Source organism: Streptopelia decaocto (assembly GCF_964273445.1).
Source record: "Streptopelia decaocto genome assembly, chromosome: 4".
Taxonomy (NCBI): Eukaryota; Metazoa; Chordata; class Aves; order Columbiformes; family Columbidae; genus Streptopelia; species Streptopelia decaocto.
This window is the reverse complement of record NC_138658.1, coordinates 13,520,050-13,535,859: the sequence shown is the minus strand read 5'-3', so window position 1 is coordinate 13,535,859 and position 15,810 is coordinate 13,520,050. Positions and strand designations below refer to the sequence as shown.

At 40.7% G+C, this 15,810-nt stretch overlaps 1 protein-coding gene across 1 annotated transcript in view; it reads left to right on the top strand.

Moving 5' to 3' along the window:
- Positions 1-796: 796 nt before the first annotated feature.
- Positions 797-15,810, top strand: part of ANKRD50 (ankyrin repeat domain containing 50) — a 42,968-nt gene continuing 27,954 nt past the window's right edge. The window contains exons 1-2 of the mRNA XM_082051622.1: positions 797-969; positions 2,106-3,363. Coding sequence (XP_081907748.1) covers positions 2,885-3,363 — 479 coding nt within the window. The 5' untranslated portion in view covers positions 797-969; positions 2,106-2,884. The remainder of the gene's footprint in view (positions 970-2,105; positions 3,364-15,810) is intronic.

Below are 15,810 nucleotides of genomic sequence, written 5' to 3'. Positions count from 1 at the left end.
GTAGAATTGCTGCTTGTGTTTTGTGAGGCTGCGCTTCCTCCATCGGCATAATGAAAGTCTGGCCGAAACAGGAAAAATGAGAAAAGGCAATGGTGTGGCAGAAGGGGGAAAAAATGTTATTAGGCATGAGCTTGGTCAAAAAAAATAAAGATCTTGCACTGGAGAGACTGTGCACGCTACTCTCACACCAGCGTTGGGCTGGGAAGTGAGGCGTCCCGGGGCGGGTGTGACGGCTGGTTTGCCCCCAAACGGAACCTTTGTTCTTCGTTTTTCACATGGAGCTGCTCCCGGGCAGGACCCCGCCGGCGGGTACCGCCGGAGCAGCGCTGGAGGGCCCCGGCCGCGGGCACCGCGTTCAGCGGCCCCGCCCCGCCCCGCTCAGGGAGCCGCGCTGCCGCCCCCTGCAGGGCCGCGCCGGGACGGTCCCGCCGCCGCGGGAAGGCGGGCGGCCCGCGGGGCGGTCTGTGGCCGAAGGGGCGCCGCACTCACGGCCGCCGCGTTTCCGAGGGGCGCTGTGGCGCTGGCTGGCGGCGGCGAGACCGGGACAAAAGCCGGGGCGGCGGTGAACAGAGAGGGCGGGGGGGTGAACGGATCCGCTACTCGGCGGCAGCCGCTCCCCTCGTGTCCCTGCGCCCAGGACCACTTCGCCCCAGATGCCAGGCGGCATCTGTCCCCGCCCCCGCCGCCGCACGCGCTGGAGAGGAAGGGGGCGGAGCAGCCGCCGGAGGGGGCGGGCCGGGGCGGGGCCGCGGGCGGCGAGGCGGGGCCGGGCGGAGGGGGTCAAGGAGGCGCCGAGGAGAGTACCACACGGGCTGAGGCAGCCGCGGACCGGGGCGGTGGGGCGGCGGCCCTGGCACGGCGGTGCCCGGGGGCGGGAGCCCAGGGGCCTGGAGGAAGAGGAGGGCCGTGCTGCCGCGGGGAGAGCTTGGAGGAGCACAAGCGGCGGCCGGCTCAGGGGCGACGGCGGAGGTGAGTGAGCAGCGCTGGGGAGGCCCCTCGCCTGGCTGCGGAGCAGGCGGCGGGTCGTCCCTGTTGGGGCGGCGGTTGGGGCGGTTGGCGGCGGGGCGGCCGTTGCAGGGCGGTTGGGGCGGGCTGTACCTGCCGCCCCGCGCGCCGCCTGAGGGGAGCAGGGCGCTGACAGCGGCGGGGGTGCTGTGTGGTGGGCGCCGGGCTGGCAGCGGTGCCGCGCCGGGGGCCGGGCCCCCGGCGGAGTGGGGGTGCCGTGCCCGGGATCTTTGTGCGGAGCCGGGTGTGTGTGTGTATGCGCTGGGGGAGGGGAGCGGGGGACAGGGCGGGTGTGCTCAGCGCCGTGGGTATAAGAAGCAGATGAAGGGCGGGAGAGGAGGGGGGAGCTTTGCAGCTGCTCACTTGACTTCGGGGTTTTTCACAGGGGGATGACCGGGCTGCCAGGACGCTGCCGAAGTGACTTTTGAGCCGTGTGTGTGTGTGCGTGTGTGGCTCGGCTGAAAAGAAGCTGGAGCGTGGGGTTGAAGCGCAGCCCGGGATAAGGGGTTTTGTTCGGAGGGGGTGTCATGCCGGGGCCGGGGCCGGGCCGTGGGGAATGGAGCGGTGACAAGCGCAGCGACGGGGCGTGAGGTGTCGGCGGTGGGGGTGTGAAACCGTGACCCTGGAGTCTGCCGGGCGCCCCACTGCCTGCGAGCCCTGAACAAAGAAGTGTGCACAGAGCCGTCGGCAGCTCTCGCATGTAAAATAAACTTAAAAAAACAACCATGACCAGCAGTAGAAAAATTGGGTGGAGGGAGGATTTGGTGATAAAACCTTGTTAGGAAGAATGTTTCTGAGGTAAAGGGATATCTTCAGTTCTCCTTAGGAGAAAAACGCAAGACTTACTGCTCCTGTGGTTTTGAGGCCACTGTCATATCTGTGCATTGTTTTTTGTTATGCTTTTCTATGTGTGGCTAATCATACCTTGTAACAAGAAATTTCTTTAAAACAGATTTTTAGATTAATTTTATTAAATAGAATAAGCAAAAAAAAAAAAAGGAGAATAAGAGCCCTTGACTGTACTCTTTGTTGTCTGCATTTGCAATTGACTGAATTGTGACTTGCATCTAGGGTTAAAAGTGCTGTCTTCTTTATTTCAGAGCTCTAGGGGAAGATGTTGTCTCTTCTGACATCTTGCGATTAAGATACCTGGGAACAGGTTCAGTAAGAATCCAGATTCCTGGAGAAGACACTTACGAATGTATTGAAATAAGAAGCTGTAACCATATTTTTTCCTGTCATCTATACTGCATAAGAAACCATAATCTGAAGCACTTCTCAGACACCTGCCCAGAGGCATGAAGTCTGCAAAGCTTGCTGTCCAAACTGACCATTTCTTAGTAAGTGGTACTTATCCACATTTGTGGTATGTATATAGTGCTCTGAAGAAAAATCACTTTCTTTATTAAATTTCCAGAGGGAACATTTTATTATGGACAGCTTTTTTTCTGGATGTATACCCAGACAGATTAATGTCTAGAGTTGAAAGGCGTTTAGCATACACTGAAAAGTTGGCTTCCCCTCAGTTTTTCCAGATGTATTGTCTCCCCTGTATACTGGGGACACACACAACTGCATAAACTACAGATGCAGCCATGGAGCTGTATGAACTTTTGAGCCATATGCGAAGTATTGAGCGTTGGTATCAGACACTACTGCATGATGTCAGCTGAACTGTGATGTGTTATGCTAATCGTATTAAAGCATACAAATGGAGTGACACCCTTCCTGCGAAGAGGCTGTTAAGATTTACAAGGAAGGTTAACTGATTACCTTAACGTCTGTCAAGTTCTGTGCAAGATGAACCTGTATCTCCGACTCTGAGATGTTGAAGGTGTACTGCTGCTTATGACAAATCCAAGAGAAGAACCTTTATAAAATGGCTCAAACCAGTTTGCTGCAGGGAAAACAGTTTTACTGTAGGGAGTGGGTTTTCCACAAGCTTCAGCACTGCCTCCAGGAGAAAGCTAACTGCAGCAATAGTGTTGCCAACAAACCATCTCTTGTAGCCAATTCTGGGAATAATATCAGTGGTGTCTCTGGGAAAGGAGCTGCCTGGGGTGTACTGTTGGTAGGAGGGCCTGGTAGTGGGAAGACAGCCCTCTGTACTGAGTTACTGTGGCCAAGCTCGCCTGCAAATATACAACGAGGCTTACATCGTCAAGCTCTAGCCTTCCATTTCTGCAGGGCCCAAGACTCTGACACACTGTGTGTTGGAGGGTTTATTAGAGGTTTCGTTACACAAATCTGCCGCAGTGGACTGATCCAGGGATATGAGGACAAACTAAGAGATCCTGCTATTCAAAGTCTTTTGCAACCTGGGGAATGTGAGAGGAATCCCGCTGAAGCATTTAAAAGGTAAAAACAAATTTTAAAATAATACTGGAAATAAAACCCAAATAAATTCCGGCTTTTGTTCAGGTCTTCCTTCCAAAGAATCTACAATGCAGGTGGTTTAACACATGCTTGTTTCATGGCTTGTTGTCTCTATCAGAGCTTGCAGACTTACCATGGAAAAATCTAAGTTTGTCCTTATAGCTTACTTTTAAAACAAAATGTATTATTCATAGTGAATTTATTTACATATTTATATTAATACCCTCAGTTGTAACTGGTGTTTTGGAAAGACTTTAAAGTAATTGACTTCAGAGTGGAAATTATGTGGTCAGTGGTCTTCATGTGACGTAAAGGTAGGGCAGTTCTCCTTCACAAGCTTGAAACAGACCTTTTAGGACCCTGGCAGAAGCTTCCAATGTTGTGCTCTGTCTGAAAGGAAACTGGACTAATGGATCTCTGGGTCTGATCCAGCACATCAGTTTTATGTTTGTCTAAAAATATGTGGTAGGAAGATGTTGATTAACTCCTTATGTTACGTCTCACAATATGTACAGATTATGTCAAATCTTTCTTGCTACTTATTTTAAAGTACTCTGAAGTGTTGAGTGGATCAGAAATTTATCAAGGGGGGGGGGGTCTCCTCCTCTCCCTCAGAAGTTTGTCAGCTATCTAAGTTGTATGAAAATATGTATTTACTTAGTGCTCTCCAGCAAACCAAAGTCCCTTCAGTATGTCACTGAGAACTTTGTTTCTGTAGGGATACCAATGTGTATGTAAGCCTGTATATTCACAGATGTTTTAGAAGAGTGCTGTCTTGAGCACAGCCTTCACAAGCATGTATCTATCAGTCTTTGTTTCTTTGGATGACAAGGAAAATTCAGAAAGGATAAGGCTTATCTCTAGCAACAGACCTTCAGTGGATTTTGTGGCTAGTATAAAACTTTCCCAGAATATTAGTTAAATTGAAGTTCTTTAGTGCTGTGTAGTGACATAACTTTTTGTGGTACATAAGGGTTTATTGGACAATGTTTGCAGTATAAAAAAATCCTGGTTTTGTTTTTTTTTTTTTTCTATCTCTGACTGCTAAGACTGGGTAAACAAGTTGAGGTTGAACTGTAGTGCTTGCTCATTGTCATGGTGGTGTAAAAGAGCCTCCCAGCTCTGATGGCTGTTAGGTCCTTGCCTGCTGAATAAACAGGATGCATGTCTACATTGTTCTCAGTGTAGTGTCTTAAAGCAAAACAAATAGTCTAAACCAAGACTAACTCTAGATTTTTTTTTTTTTTTTGCTAGTTTCTAAGTGAAGATGAACTTCTAGCAGCTGTTAAGGTCCTAATTTCAGAAGTATTAAGCCCTCTCAATTTCTAATGACTAAAAATTGGGTGAAATTAAGTGTCTATAAATGGAATAGCAGATTGGCCATCTAGCTTTAGGCAGTCTTTTAAAATCATGGAAGTGGATTAATCTGGTGAGTAAGAGCCTGTTTATGTTTAAAAGTCTCTTTTACAAGGAAATCTTACTAATTTGGTACAGGCATGCTCTCTCTGAGAGCTTGAATCTTTCTTCTATTTTAGACGTAGTTACCTTACTCCAAAGAACAGCAGTTAGATGAATGTCTTCAGACAAAAATGCAATATAGAAATATGAAAGATAATTCTGAGTCAGACTCAGCTTTTTAGGTAAGGCTGCTTCTTATGAATACAGGGTTTAATGATGGGCAGTTTGAGTATTTAGGTCAGTATACAAGGTTCTTGGTTTCATACTGGAAAAACAAAATATGGCACAACATCTGGTACTAGTAGTAGTAACCATGAACTCTTATTATCTTATTATTACAGTAAATATACTTATGTTGAAGTACAACAGCTTCAGTCAAGATTTTCTTCTTTTTTCTTCTTTCTTTTTCCTTTTTTTTTTTTTTTTTTTCCTTCCTGTATTCCTTTGCTGTCCACCTACCCTGATCTGCTCTCGAAAGCAGATGTGGTAGCTAGTCTTCATTCTCATATTTCAGATTTAAGGGAGATGAGGTGTTAGAGACAAGGTGCTGTGCTGGGAATATACATTTTCAGCTCTGTGGCAGGGGACCAGGAGATAGCTGTTGACAGCAGTGCTGCAAGCTTGTTCTACTGCCTGTATGATACACTGTCCACGAATACAAGGAACGTGGCAACCCCATTATCCTTCATCGGATACCTCAATCACTTGTTAAATGAACTTTTGTTAATGTGGAAAGCATGGAAGAAAGAAATGTTTAACAAAAGCATAAGTTAGCATTTTTCATGTTTTCCAAGACTTTTCACAGAGCATTTAGGTATTCTGGTCTGGTGTGTTTATATATGCTTTCTGTCAAGTGAAAGTTGTAATGTGGAATTGAGTTCTAGGAAGACTTACCAATCATCTGATTGCCTTTTGCATTGTATAAAGGCACTGAAAAAGCATGAAGCTCTCATCTCAACGTTCCATTGGTTTTACTTTATTTTGATTTTCTTTATTTAAAGAGGAGAAAGAGCTTTCTTTGAAGACGCTGTCAGACTTTTGCTCTGCTTTGCACAGCTGCTCCAGACCTGGCTATGTATTCATGGCCTAAAATGGAAAGGCTTCTCTTCATATGTGCTAAACAAGATTACACTATTCTATTTTTGTGCTAATTGTCCTAGTAATAGTAAGCAAGAAAAATTTTCTGATGCCTTGTAATGTGCCAGTTTATAAACAATGTAACATTCTTTAGTAGAAATACTGAATCTTTTTTGAAGAACTTTTAAAATATGTTTTCAGCAACCCTGATGGTCACAATGATACATATGCAAGTGTTGACCTAGAAAGTTAAGACTTTTCACCTCTGTTTGAATGTCTTTTCTTAAAAGTTTCTCATGTATTTATAATCATAAAGTGCTCTACAAATTCTTTCATGGATGGATTTTGCAGATTTGAATAAGCTGAAAGGGCTTCTACATACAAATGTATTTAACAAGCAATTCTTACTGCACTGATAGCTGAGGGGAAGAACTACTACTTACAGCACCGCTTCTGGGGCACTTTTCCCACACATGCAGTTCTGGAGCAGAAAGCAGTCTTAAACATAAGAGAGAATGCTGAAGCCTCACATTCAAATTTTAGGTGGAAGTGGAGCAGAAAGTGTAAAGGAAATGGCAAAGAGTGTTACAGACTCTAGAAGTGAGAATACAGTATGTCTTAAACTGAAATAATTTAATCAAAAATGTCTGTTAGGCTATTCTTCTCTATTTAAACAGAAAAGTTGAAATCAGAATAACCCAATTTTACCATACTATCTCTAGTGTTGTCAATAGGAGTTGTTTTTGGTTTTGCTGCAGCAAGTTTATACTTCCAGTGATTAGTAGGAATACAGGCAGCTATTCAAGACCATGAGGACATAGAGGAACTCTTACATAAACCATGGATAAGGCTGAATGTGCACACTAGTCTGTAAAAAGATGTGTACCCTTATGATCCTGCTTCAGACAGTAGGGCAAGGCAGGTATCTCCCACATGTGCTGCAGTTAAGATTAGTGTCAGAAGGCAGAGCTTGGTTAATTCACAGGACAGAAAATAGTCTGTACTAGAAGTGTAGACCTAGTTTACCCTGCAGAGTTGATTTATTTTGCAGCCAATGCTTTGAGTTTGAAAGACATCCATGACCAGAGCTCGTGAATTCAGAGAATTTAGAAATGGAACAGCTGCCTGTTAAATAACATAATGCTGTTAAACTTGCACTGAACTCGCCTTTAGTGTGCGTTGGTGTAGTACAAACTTAAAGCAAAATCTGAATTTTGCTTGGGTGAATTGCTGAAATCAATAAATCCCTAAAAATAGTGAATTTCCATATCTCCCAGCATGTTGCTGCAGATGGACCTGCTTTGCTATCACTCACAGATGAAGTTTCTTGCTGTCTTCCACATGTCTTTTCAAGAAACTTCACATCTTGTGAGACTTTGCACGTACTTATTTCTCACATACTGAATTGGGTCAACTGTTCGTTTGTTCTGTTTTTTTAACTTGTGAAGTGTCCTAAAGTTTATTACTAAAGTGTATCTAATATATTACTTCAATGTGAGATGGTCACATCCAAGAGATTTATATTGGGGGAAAGATGAAGCTATGAATTAAGATTTCCACTTATTTGCATTCCTGAAGTTGCATTCCCATGCAAATAGCTGTCCCTGATCAGCTGGGACCCAGGAAAAGAACAATTTAATAGGGGAAAAGGAAAAAAAAGCTGCTGAACAATTTGTGATTATATAAGAACTCACAAGTTTTATATAAAACTATAGAAGTTTTATCAAGCTGATGTGTCAGAGTTTATTGCAAGGCAACAGTAAACCACGGCAGATACATCTTCTTTACCAAAAATGAGTATAGTGGAAACTGTACCCCAGAACTTAAGTATCTTTTTTTTTTTTCAGAACGGACACCAGTTTTATTTTTTTTCCTATGCACACTGGTGCTAAATTTAATGTCATGGTTCCTTTTGCAATTTCCCAGACAAGCACAACTTTTCTGTTTCTAACTCCTGATCTCTGATTCTTATATTTGAAAAGAAAATCCCCAGAGAGTTGACTAAGCTGAACAGGTGACAAGAGACATCCACACCAGAACTTTAGAATAACACTAATAAAGAATGGTTGGATGTTGCTGTTTCTCTCTGTTGGTGTAACACGCCCTAGTGCTCTGTGAAGCTGTACCAAGTATTTGTGGTATAGTTCCTGTGTGTCTGAGTGCACAACAGATTTGCATTGTCTTGGAACATGCCCAATAATGTTAAGTGATATTAAACAGTAAAACAGTTTTATAGTTCTCTAGCATATGCAAATATCTGTAGACTTGTTTGTAAAAAGTGTGAGAGGTCATGTAAGGTTTTATGCTGACTGCAAGTTTGAAGCAGGGATTTGTGTTGATTAAAATTGAAAGCCTTCTTGTATGAGTCATTGTTTTGGACAGTGTTAAAGTACAGCAAATTTTATGCCAATAGCTATTACCTATGTGAAGTTACTTTTACCTCTTTGGAGGAGAACTCCAAAGGATTGAGCCTGTGATGTTTGGTATTTGGCAATATGATGGCAAACTCATAAACAGCGGAGTAAAAAAACTAGGATTGTCAACCAATGCTAACAAGCATTTCCTCCTCCCAGGCCCTGCACCTGTATTGGCTTTCCATGCTACTATTTTTTTTTTTTCCTTTTTTCTTCCCTATTTCAGTCAAGAGTATTGTATTATCAAAAAGTTGTAAATTGCAGGTGGTTTAGAGAGCCTTTACCGTTATCTAAATGATAAGAGGAAACAAGTTTGATTTCAAGTTTTAAGCTGTCTGACAATGTAGAAAAACACAGGTTTGTTAGCAGATGTTCTGTGACAGTTGTCCAGGGACTCTACATCTGCAGTACTAAAGTGCCATCTTTCTTGCTGTTTATTTAACATAGGTTAAGGAAGAGGCTTAGAAATTGAGTTGTACATGGTAACAGATGAACTGTGAAGAAGCTGTTTTTTTTGGAACTCCTTGTATGATCTTTGAAACCAGTAATATAATTAAAATCATTGATTGTGTAGGCTTTACTGAACAATTAATTAGTGAGCTTTTCACTGTTTTGGAGTAGCTTATTCTTAATTGAAAAAACTTAAGTGGTTTTTGGAGTAAATATGAGAAGTTGAAGGCCAGCTTTTCTTTATTCTTTCCTTTTCTGTCCCTCTTTCCTGCCCTCCCCGTCCCCCCCCATCTCTTTTAACTGTTGACTTTTGCGTTTTCTTTAGCTAACAAAGTTTCAAATCCACTTGAATGGCTGAGGCTAGGGATTAATTAGAGTATCCTGACTTTCATGGAAGCAGAAGGGGTTGGTCTTTGATATGTTACCCTACAAACTTTGAGTTGTCTTTGCTAGTGAATTAACCGCAGCACATGCATCTGCTGCTGTTTGCAGCTGGCAGAAGCATGACAAGGATGTAACTTCTGACTGTTTTGCTGGCACTCAAAGTTCAGTGACTGCTGTGAAGATTATAATAGCAGTATTAATTTTGCTCGGGAGGGTGTGAGATGGCAGTGTGTGATATACTCTTCTCTTGCTTTTACTTTTTTTTTTTATGAAATGGATTTAGAAGTCTGGTTTTACCATGAGCTTAGTAGGGTTTCAAATAAAAGATACACTGAGAGGCAGCACATCGGACGCAGTTACAGACACCTGAACTTGGGCTACTGGCAATGCAAAAGCTGCTGGGATTTCTACCAATTTGTTCTGTAAGACATTAGTAATTCAGTATTAAAGGCATCACTTTTTTATATAAAAGATTACTTTTCTCACCTAAGTCTCAAAGACTGGGAGTGGTATGTGCCTTTTTCTCTAATGCTCTCCTTTCTTCTGGTAAGGACTGCTACACAGTCTTTCTCTCTACATCTGCAGCTTCAGTACAGTTTTGGTAGCTGTAGCTTTGCAGTGGTTACAAGAAGGGTATGAATGTAGATCTTGTCAGGCTGTCTAATTTTACAGAGTTATAAATGGTAGAAACAAAGCCGAGGACTAACCATCCCATTTCGTGTGAAGAAAGATCTGAATGCATAATGAATTAATTTACAAGACCCTATAAAGAAGGAAGTTTTTAGATTTCCAGTGTGTTTATGTTTATTCATTTACCATATGTAAAATTCAAATGTGCAAGTGACTGATTTTTATTTCAAGGGAGAGGCTTGGAAGGGGACCTCAGAAAATAGAATCTATCTTCTCCGGGCAGAAGAAACCAAGTCTGTTAGAGAGATGCTTGCTTCATCTGCTCTTACACTTCACAGTTCTTATTAGAAAGAAAAAAAAAAATATCCATACATCTAACCTGAGTTTTTTCTTGCTATAATCTAAGCTTGTTACTACTTACAGTGTTCTCCAGAGACCTGGAGAATAGATTCTTTGTTTTTTTTTTTGTTTTTTTTTTTGGGACAGCCTTTTACGTATTTGAATGCTGCTTTATTCTCACCTTATCTTTAAATAATTCCAACTTGTTAGGAGCCATAACTGTTTTTAATTAAAAGCAAGCTCAGATATGAAGCTGGTTGGTGTTTGGTATCTTTTTGTAGACTTCTTGTGGTGCATCGATGAGGTATTCAAGATCTCAGCACCTGGAGCATGCCGGAGAAGTGCAAGCAGAGCTCTAGCAGGGGAGGTTCTCCACAGTCTCTCCCATGTAGAGTTTTGCCTGTTTCTAGTTTAAGTTTGAAATTCCACAGAAGCTGGGTGTTGGAAGCAAGCTCTCCATTCTGTGTGATTTAAAGCTAGATTCACAAAAGGATTTAAGTGTTTCTGCTTTTTAAGAAACTTAAGACTGTCAAACATATAGCCATAACCAAACATGAGATGCACATGCTTCTCTGTCACTGGTAGTACTATGTACTCAATGATAATGTAATAATTACAGTTTGCTTCTGTATCTCATTTCTGGTGAAGAAAGTTTGTGTCAAAAATATGTACCTTCAACATCAAGTGGCTGAAGTACTTTTTAATTTGAAAAGAAGTTTACTAATCAAGATTTCTTTTATTATTTTTAAAACATTACAACTCCTATGGGTTTCATCAGAAAGGCTGGATGGTTTTACAGTCTTTAGCTCCTTGATAGATTGATGTTCATACTGTGGAGGCTTACACTTAGGGATTGTGTACCAAGAGACATAAAATATTAAAAATAGTAGACAAACTTCACAGCGCAAAGCTTTTATGAGTCTCTATATAGGAAGCAGCTACATGTAAGCTGATATATGCGAGATCAAAAGATCTTTTATGATCTAATGAAGAAAAATGGTGAACAAGACAGCTTGCATGAAAGAAGTAAGAAACACTACAAAAAAAGTTTTGCACTGAACCTTAACTCTATCTCCTGTGTGTTAGTGTACTGTGAAGATGTGAACAACTACAGTGTGTTAATGCTAAAAATGAGGTAAAATGCTACTGGATTTCAGTGTAGCTTACTAGTTACAAGAGTTCAAGTACACAGTTTCTGTGCTTTCACTTTTGTGTGGTATGACTCTTAATTTATTATTTACGTATTTGTCATGTATGTTATAGGGACTTCTACTAAATACAGCACTTATCTACATTTTGATTCTGCACTAACATTATTTATTTTATACTCAAATGATAGTCAGACACCAACTGAAAATCATAGCAAGTCATGGGTGACATGAGAAACTGTTTTTGTAAGAGCATGTACAAGAAGTTAAAAAGAATCTGCCAACTTAGCTTGTGTTTCCAGTTTGATAAAAGTGAAGTTGCAGAAGATAAAGTGGTATTTCATAAACTCACTCTTGTGAGAGCATCTTGACTCTGATGGAGCTTCTGATTCCTAGTATGTCATGTAATGTAAAACTAATGCTTTAGACTTATAACTGACACTAGGTTTCATAGAAGATGCTGTGTTCTGTTGCTCTCTTGACTATTAGAAAGTTGAGCATTGCCTGAGGCTCAAGTACTTTGTGGCATGTTTCTCTTTAGGCTTTTCCCTTAAATGTTTGGAGTTAACGGGTCACATAGCAAGTTGTATGTTCTTCTTTCATTGTATGGAAGCAAAGCATACAGACTGAACATAATACCATTTAAGGTTTTAACCTTTTCAGTTTAAATTACCATAAGAAAGTTTCCCTAAGGCATTTTAAGAATGAGAACTTACATAGACCTTTTTGTCTTCTACTTGTATAGGCATTAACATTTTGCCTTTAATCTATGTGGCTCAGTCTTAAACCTTACAGGTTTTCCTATAAGCTGTTTAGTTAGATGGACCTTCACAGCAATTCTCACTTGTTAATTATTTCCCTTCCCTCCAGTTTTCTATGCACATGTTCATAGCTTGTGCAAGGGTTTAAGTTTCTTTTTTTTTTTTTCCTGCCTTTTTACTGAAAAAAAAAGAAAAGGGTTTGGTGGATTGTGAAGTAGAATGGACTTAGTGTGTCTAGTATACTGGGAAAAGATAGTATTGAAATATCACCTCCTGAAACTGTTAGTGAAGCAATGCATTGAAGAGGTTTCAGTTTCTTCTGCATGATGATGTGTACAATACGCTGGGGATGGTGTGAAATCTATCTTTACTTAGGAGCGAGAACGTTTTTTAGAGTTAATGCAGAAACACTTAATGATTGAAGAATTACTGCTCAAAAATAAATAATTAAGAAAAAAAGGTGACTGTGATTAAAAACAACAAGAAACTATGTTGAAATAAGGATTGAGTTGTAGATAGGTGTTCAAAGGTATTGTAGAGGAGGTGCTGCAAAGAGCAGAGATGGGTAGGTTGCTGGAACAATTGATGACATGAAAGACAAACCGAAAATGAGATCAAGAAAAGAAAGCAAATGGGGAAAACTACATAGCTGATGGAGTGAAAGGGGCAAAACCATTGTAATCAAATTCCTCTTTATCTTGCATGTTTGCATACACCTTCACACAAAGCAAGGACTAAAAAGTCTTTATCATGGATAGAAGGTGATCAAAGTTTTTGGCTGTTCTGGATGCTGCTGTCTAAGTTGACAGGAGTGGGAAGAAGAATGCGAGTTCACTCATATGTGAGTGAACTTTCAGTCCAGGGCCCATCAATGACATCTTTTCCTTGTTTTTTTGTTTCTTTGTCATGTACCAATAAGAGTTGGTAATAGTGGTGTGTGTGTGTGGAGCAGGGACGATGAGCATGTGGCTGCTCAGATGCAAGCTTGTGTGCTAAAGGTCTGTGATATCTTAGCAGATGAAAGAGATGAGGAGGAAGGGGGCATGGCAGCATCTTATTTAAGGTTATTTGCAGAATTATGGAGTCGTCCTAGAAGAAAGAACTGTTCAGAAGAAAATACCAGCAGTATATAGACAGTAATGAGCAGATATAAATGAATCTCTTGAGGAAAAAACTGTTAAGAAAGGGATTACAACATGATTTCCATCTTAAAGCAGTTAATTAAGAAATCTTGCTTTAACTACATTAGCTCTCCTGGAGTGTTGGTGAGCATGATACAATCACTAAGCTGTCCGTCCTTTTCCTGCACTTTCATGGAGTTCAACAGGACATAGGAAAAAAAACTCTGTAGGTAAAGTGTAGTTGATGCACAGTAAGAGAAATTGTGTCCTATATGGTTCTGAACTATGAAAGCAGTATCAACTCTGTGTTCTCTACCAGATGGAAACTTAAATAGTCAACAACACAAAGAATTCAAGTAAGAATGTTATGAACTCTGTTAACTTGCCTCACTGTTGCACTGGTGTGAGTGATGGCAGTGGTACTGACACATGTGAGTTTTGACTAGTCTAGAAACACTTAACTAAAATTTCCAAACTTGTACTGCACGCTACTGATGATTTGTGTGCATCAATTTGCAGTTTGATGTTGGTTGCTTTATTCTGTGTTGGAGAGTGATGCTTCTGTTTTAGATTATGATAAAGTTGCCATCCACAGTAAATATTTGGCACATAAATTGGCTGGGGGGAGGGAGGGGAAGAGAATGTAGTTTCTGTCTCTTGTTCTATTGTAATTAGGGCTAAAAATAGGTCTTACTAAATATAAAGGTGTAGAATCAGTTCCAAAGCTAAATGCATCACTGCTGTAAGATAATGGAATCAGGTTCACATGGTGCTAACCTAACAATGTTTTTTTAAAGTAAATTACAGAGAAGATATTAGAATCAATAGGAGTTTTACAGGCAAATTAAGAGAAACTATATCTGCTTGGGGTTGGAGGAGGTGAAAAAAACAAACCAGGTGGTAACTAATATGGACTCAGGGTGATGCAGGAGAAACATATGCTTTGGTTTCTACTTTGAGAAGTACAGGAGAATAACTTTGAATGGTGCACATGAAAGCTGCTCCATCTGTTGCCTCTTCAACTAAGACAGTGCAAATGTTAGGACAGTCCCTTTTAATTGAGAAAATACAACGGAAAAAGATATGTGGTAACACAAACATAGGAGGAGAGCTGTCTTAGGTGCTTGACTAGTAAGCTAAAATCTTAAGAACTTTTCATCTGGTATTTGTGCAGAGGATTTTTCTGAAAATGAGGTTGGACAGTATAATCCTGCAATCAATTCAACAGTTGAAGTGTGGGGTGCTTTATGATGATGTGTAAGAAATGAGAAATGCAGGTATATAGCAACTTGATTAGGGAATGATCGAGATTTCAAAATGTATATTGTTGTTCTAGCCTGGTTCTTCTGGGTAGGCAATTCAAGCACCTTGTTTTCTGAAGGAACAGTTTACTGCTGGAGTAGCCACTGCAGCACCTCTTCTTTGCTCTTCCTAATCAGTAATGTATTTTTTTTTTCTTCTCGATTCAAATGTGTAGGAAAAATCTAATTAGGGTATTGTCAGACTGCACTGCAGTGATAACTATGACTGTTTTTGTGTTGTGTGAATTACGCTATTGTATTTTCTTACATGGTCATGAAAGAATAGAACGTAGGGCTGGCTGGACAGTGAACTAGAATATAGGCTGAAAGTGACATGACTGAATGCATTCAGTGTAGTTTTCTACCTGTCTCATCTGTTTTTTGGGGTTGTTGTTTTTGGGTTTTTTTTGTGGCTAACATTTCTCTCATGCAAACAAATACAATCGTATATATGGAGAATACTATCTGTTTCTTCAGTTGTGTTTGTGCTCTGCATAAATTGAGACACAAGAAAGAAATGGATTTTGCCCGTGTCCAAAACATAGGATAATACCAACAACTTAAAATGTTGGTAAAGCTACAAGAACTTTGATTCAGTTGTATACTAATGTGTTCAGGTAACACTACTCATAGAAGAATATATATTTTTGTTTAACAAATAAATATTAATTCTTTTATGGCTAAGGAACCAGCTAGTTCATAGGGAAAACTGAAAAGACTATATATTTAACTTTGTTGTGCCTTTGATTTCATAAATGATTTTAAACTAACTTTGCAATTTTAATACTGCTGTTGCATTTATAAACTTGTTAGTTATTCTCATCGTGGTACCCTACCCTTACATATTGCATTTCAGCCACGGAGTTCTGAATATTTAAGAAGTGTTTATCCTAACTTTACAGGTATGGAAAATAAGGTGCAGTACTGGTAATTCTCTCATTTAAACCCAAGAATTGTTTAATACAAAGAATTGCTTAATACACAGGAAAGCAGCCATTTCACCCCCCACTTCCCCAATAAAAAAGAACTTTTCAACAACACCTGGTGGATGACAAATCCCAGGGGTAAATATAAATAATAGCAACTTAGACAACAGCTCAAAAACTGGAGGTGGAGGAGGAGGGGAAATAGGATTACTCATATAGGGTCATGGGATGGACGAAGAAGAAAAGTGAAGTAGTTAATCAAATGCCTTAGGTGTCTTTATACTAATGGGAAAAAGATATGGAGTACTAACAAGCAGAACTGGAAATACTAGTGCACAGTCAAGGTTGATTTAAATGCCCTGAAAGATCTGTCAGGATAACTTTTATGACTGGTATGTTTAAAAAAAAGTCTTGTTTAGG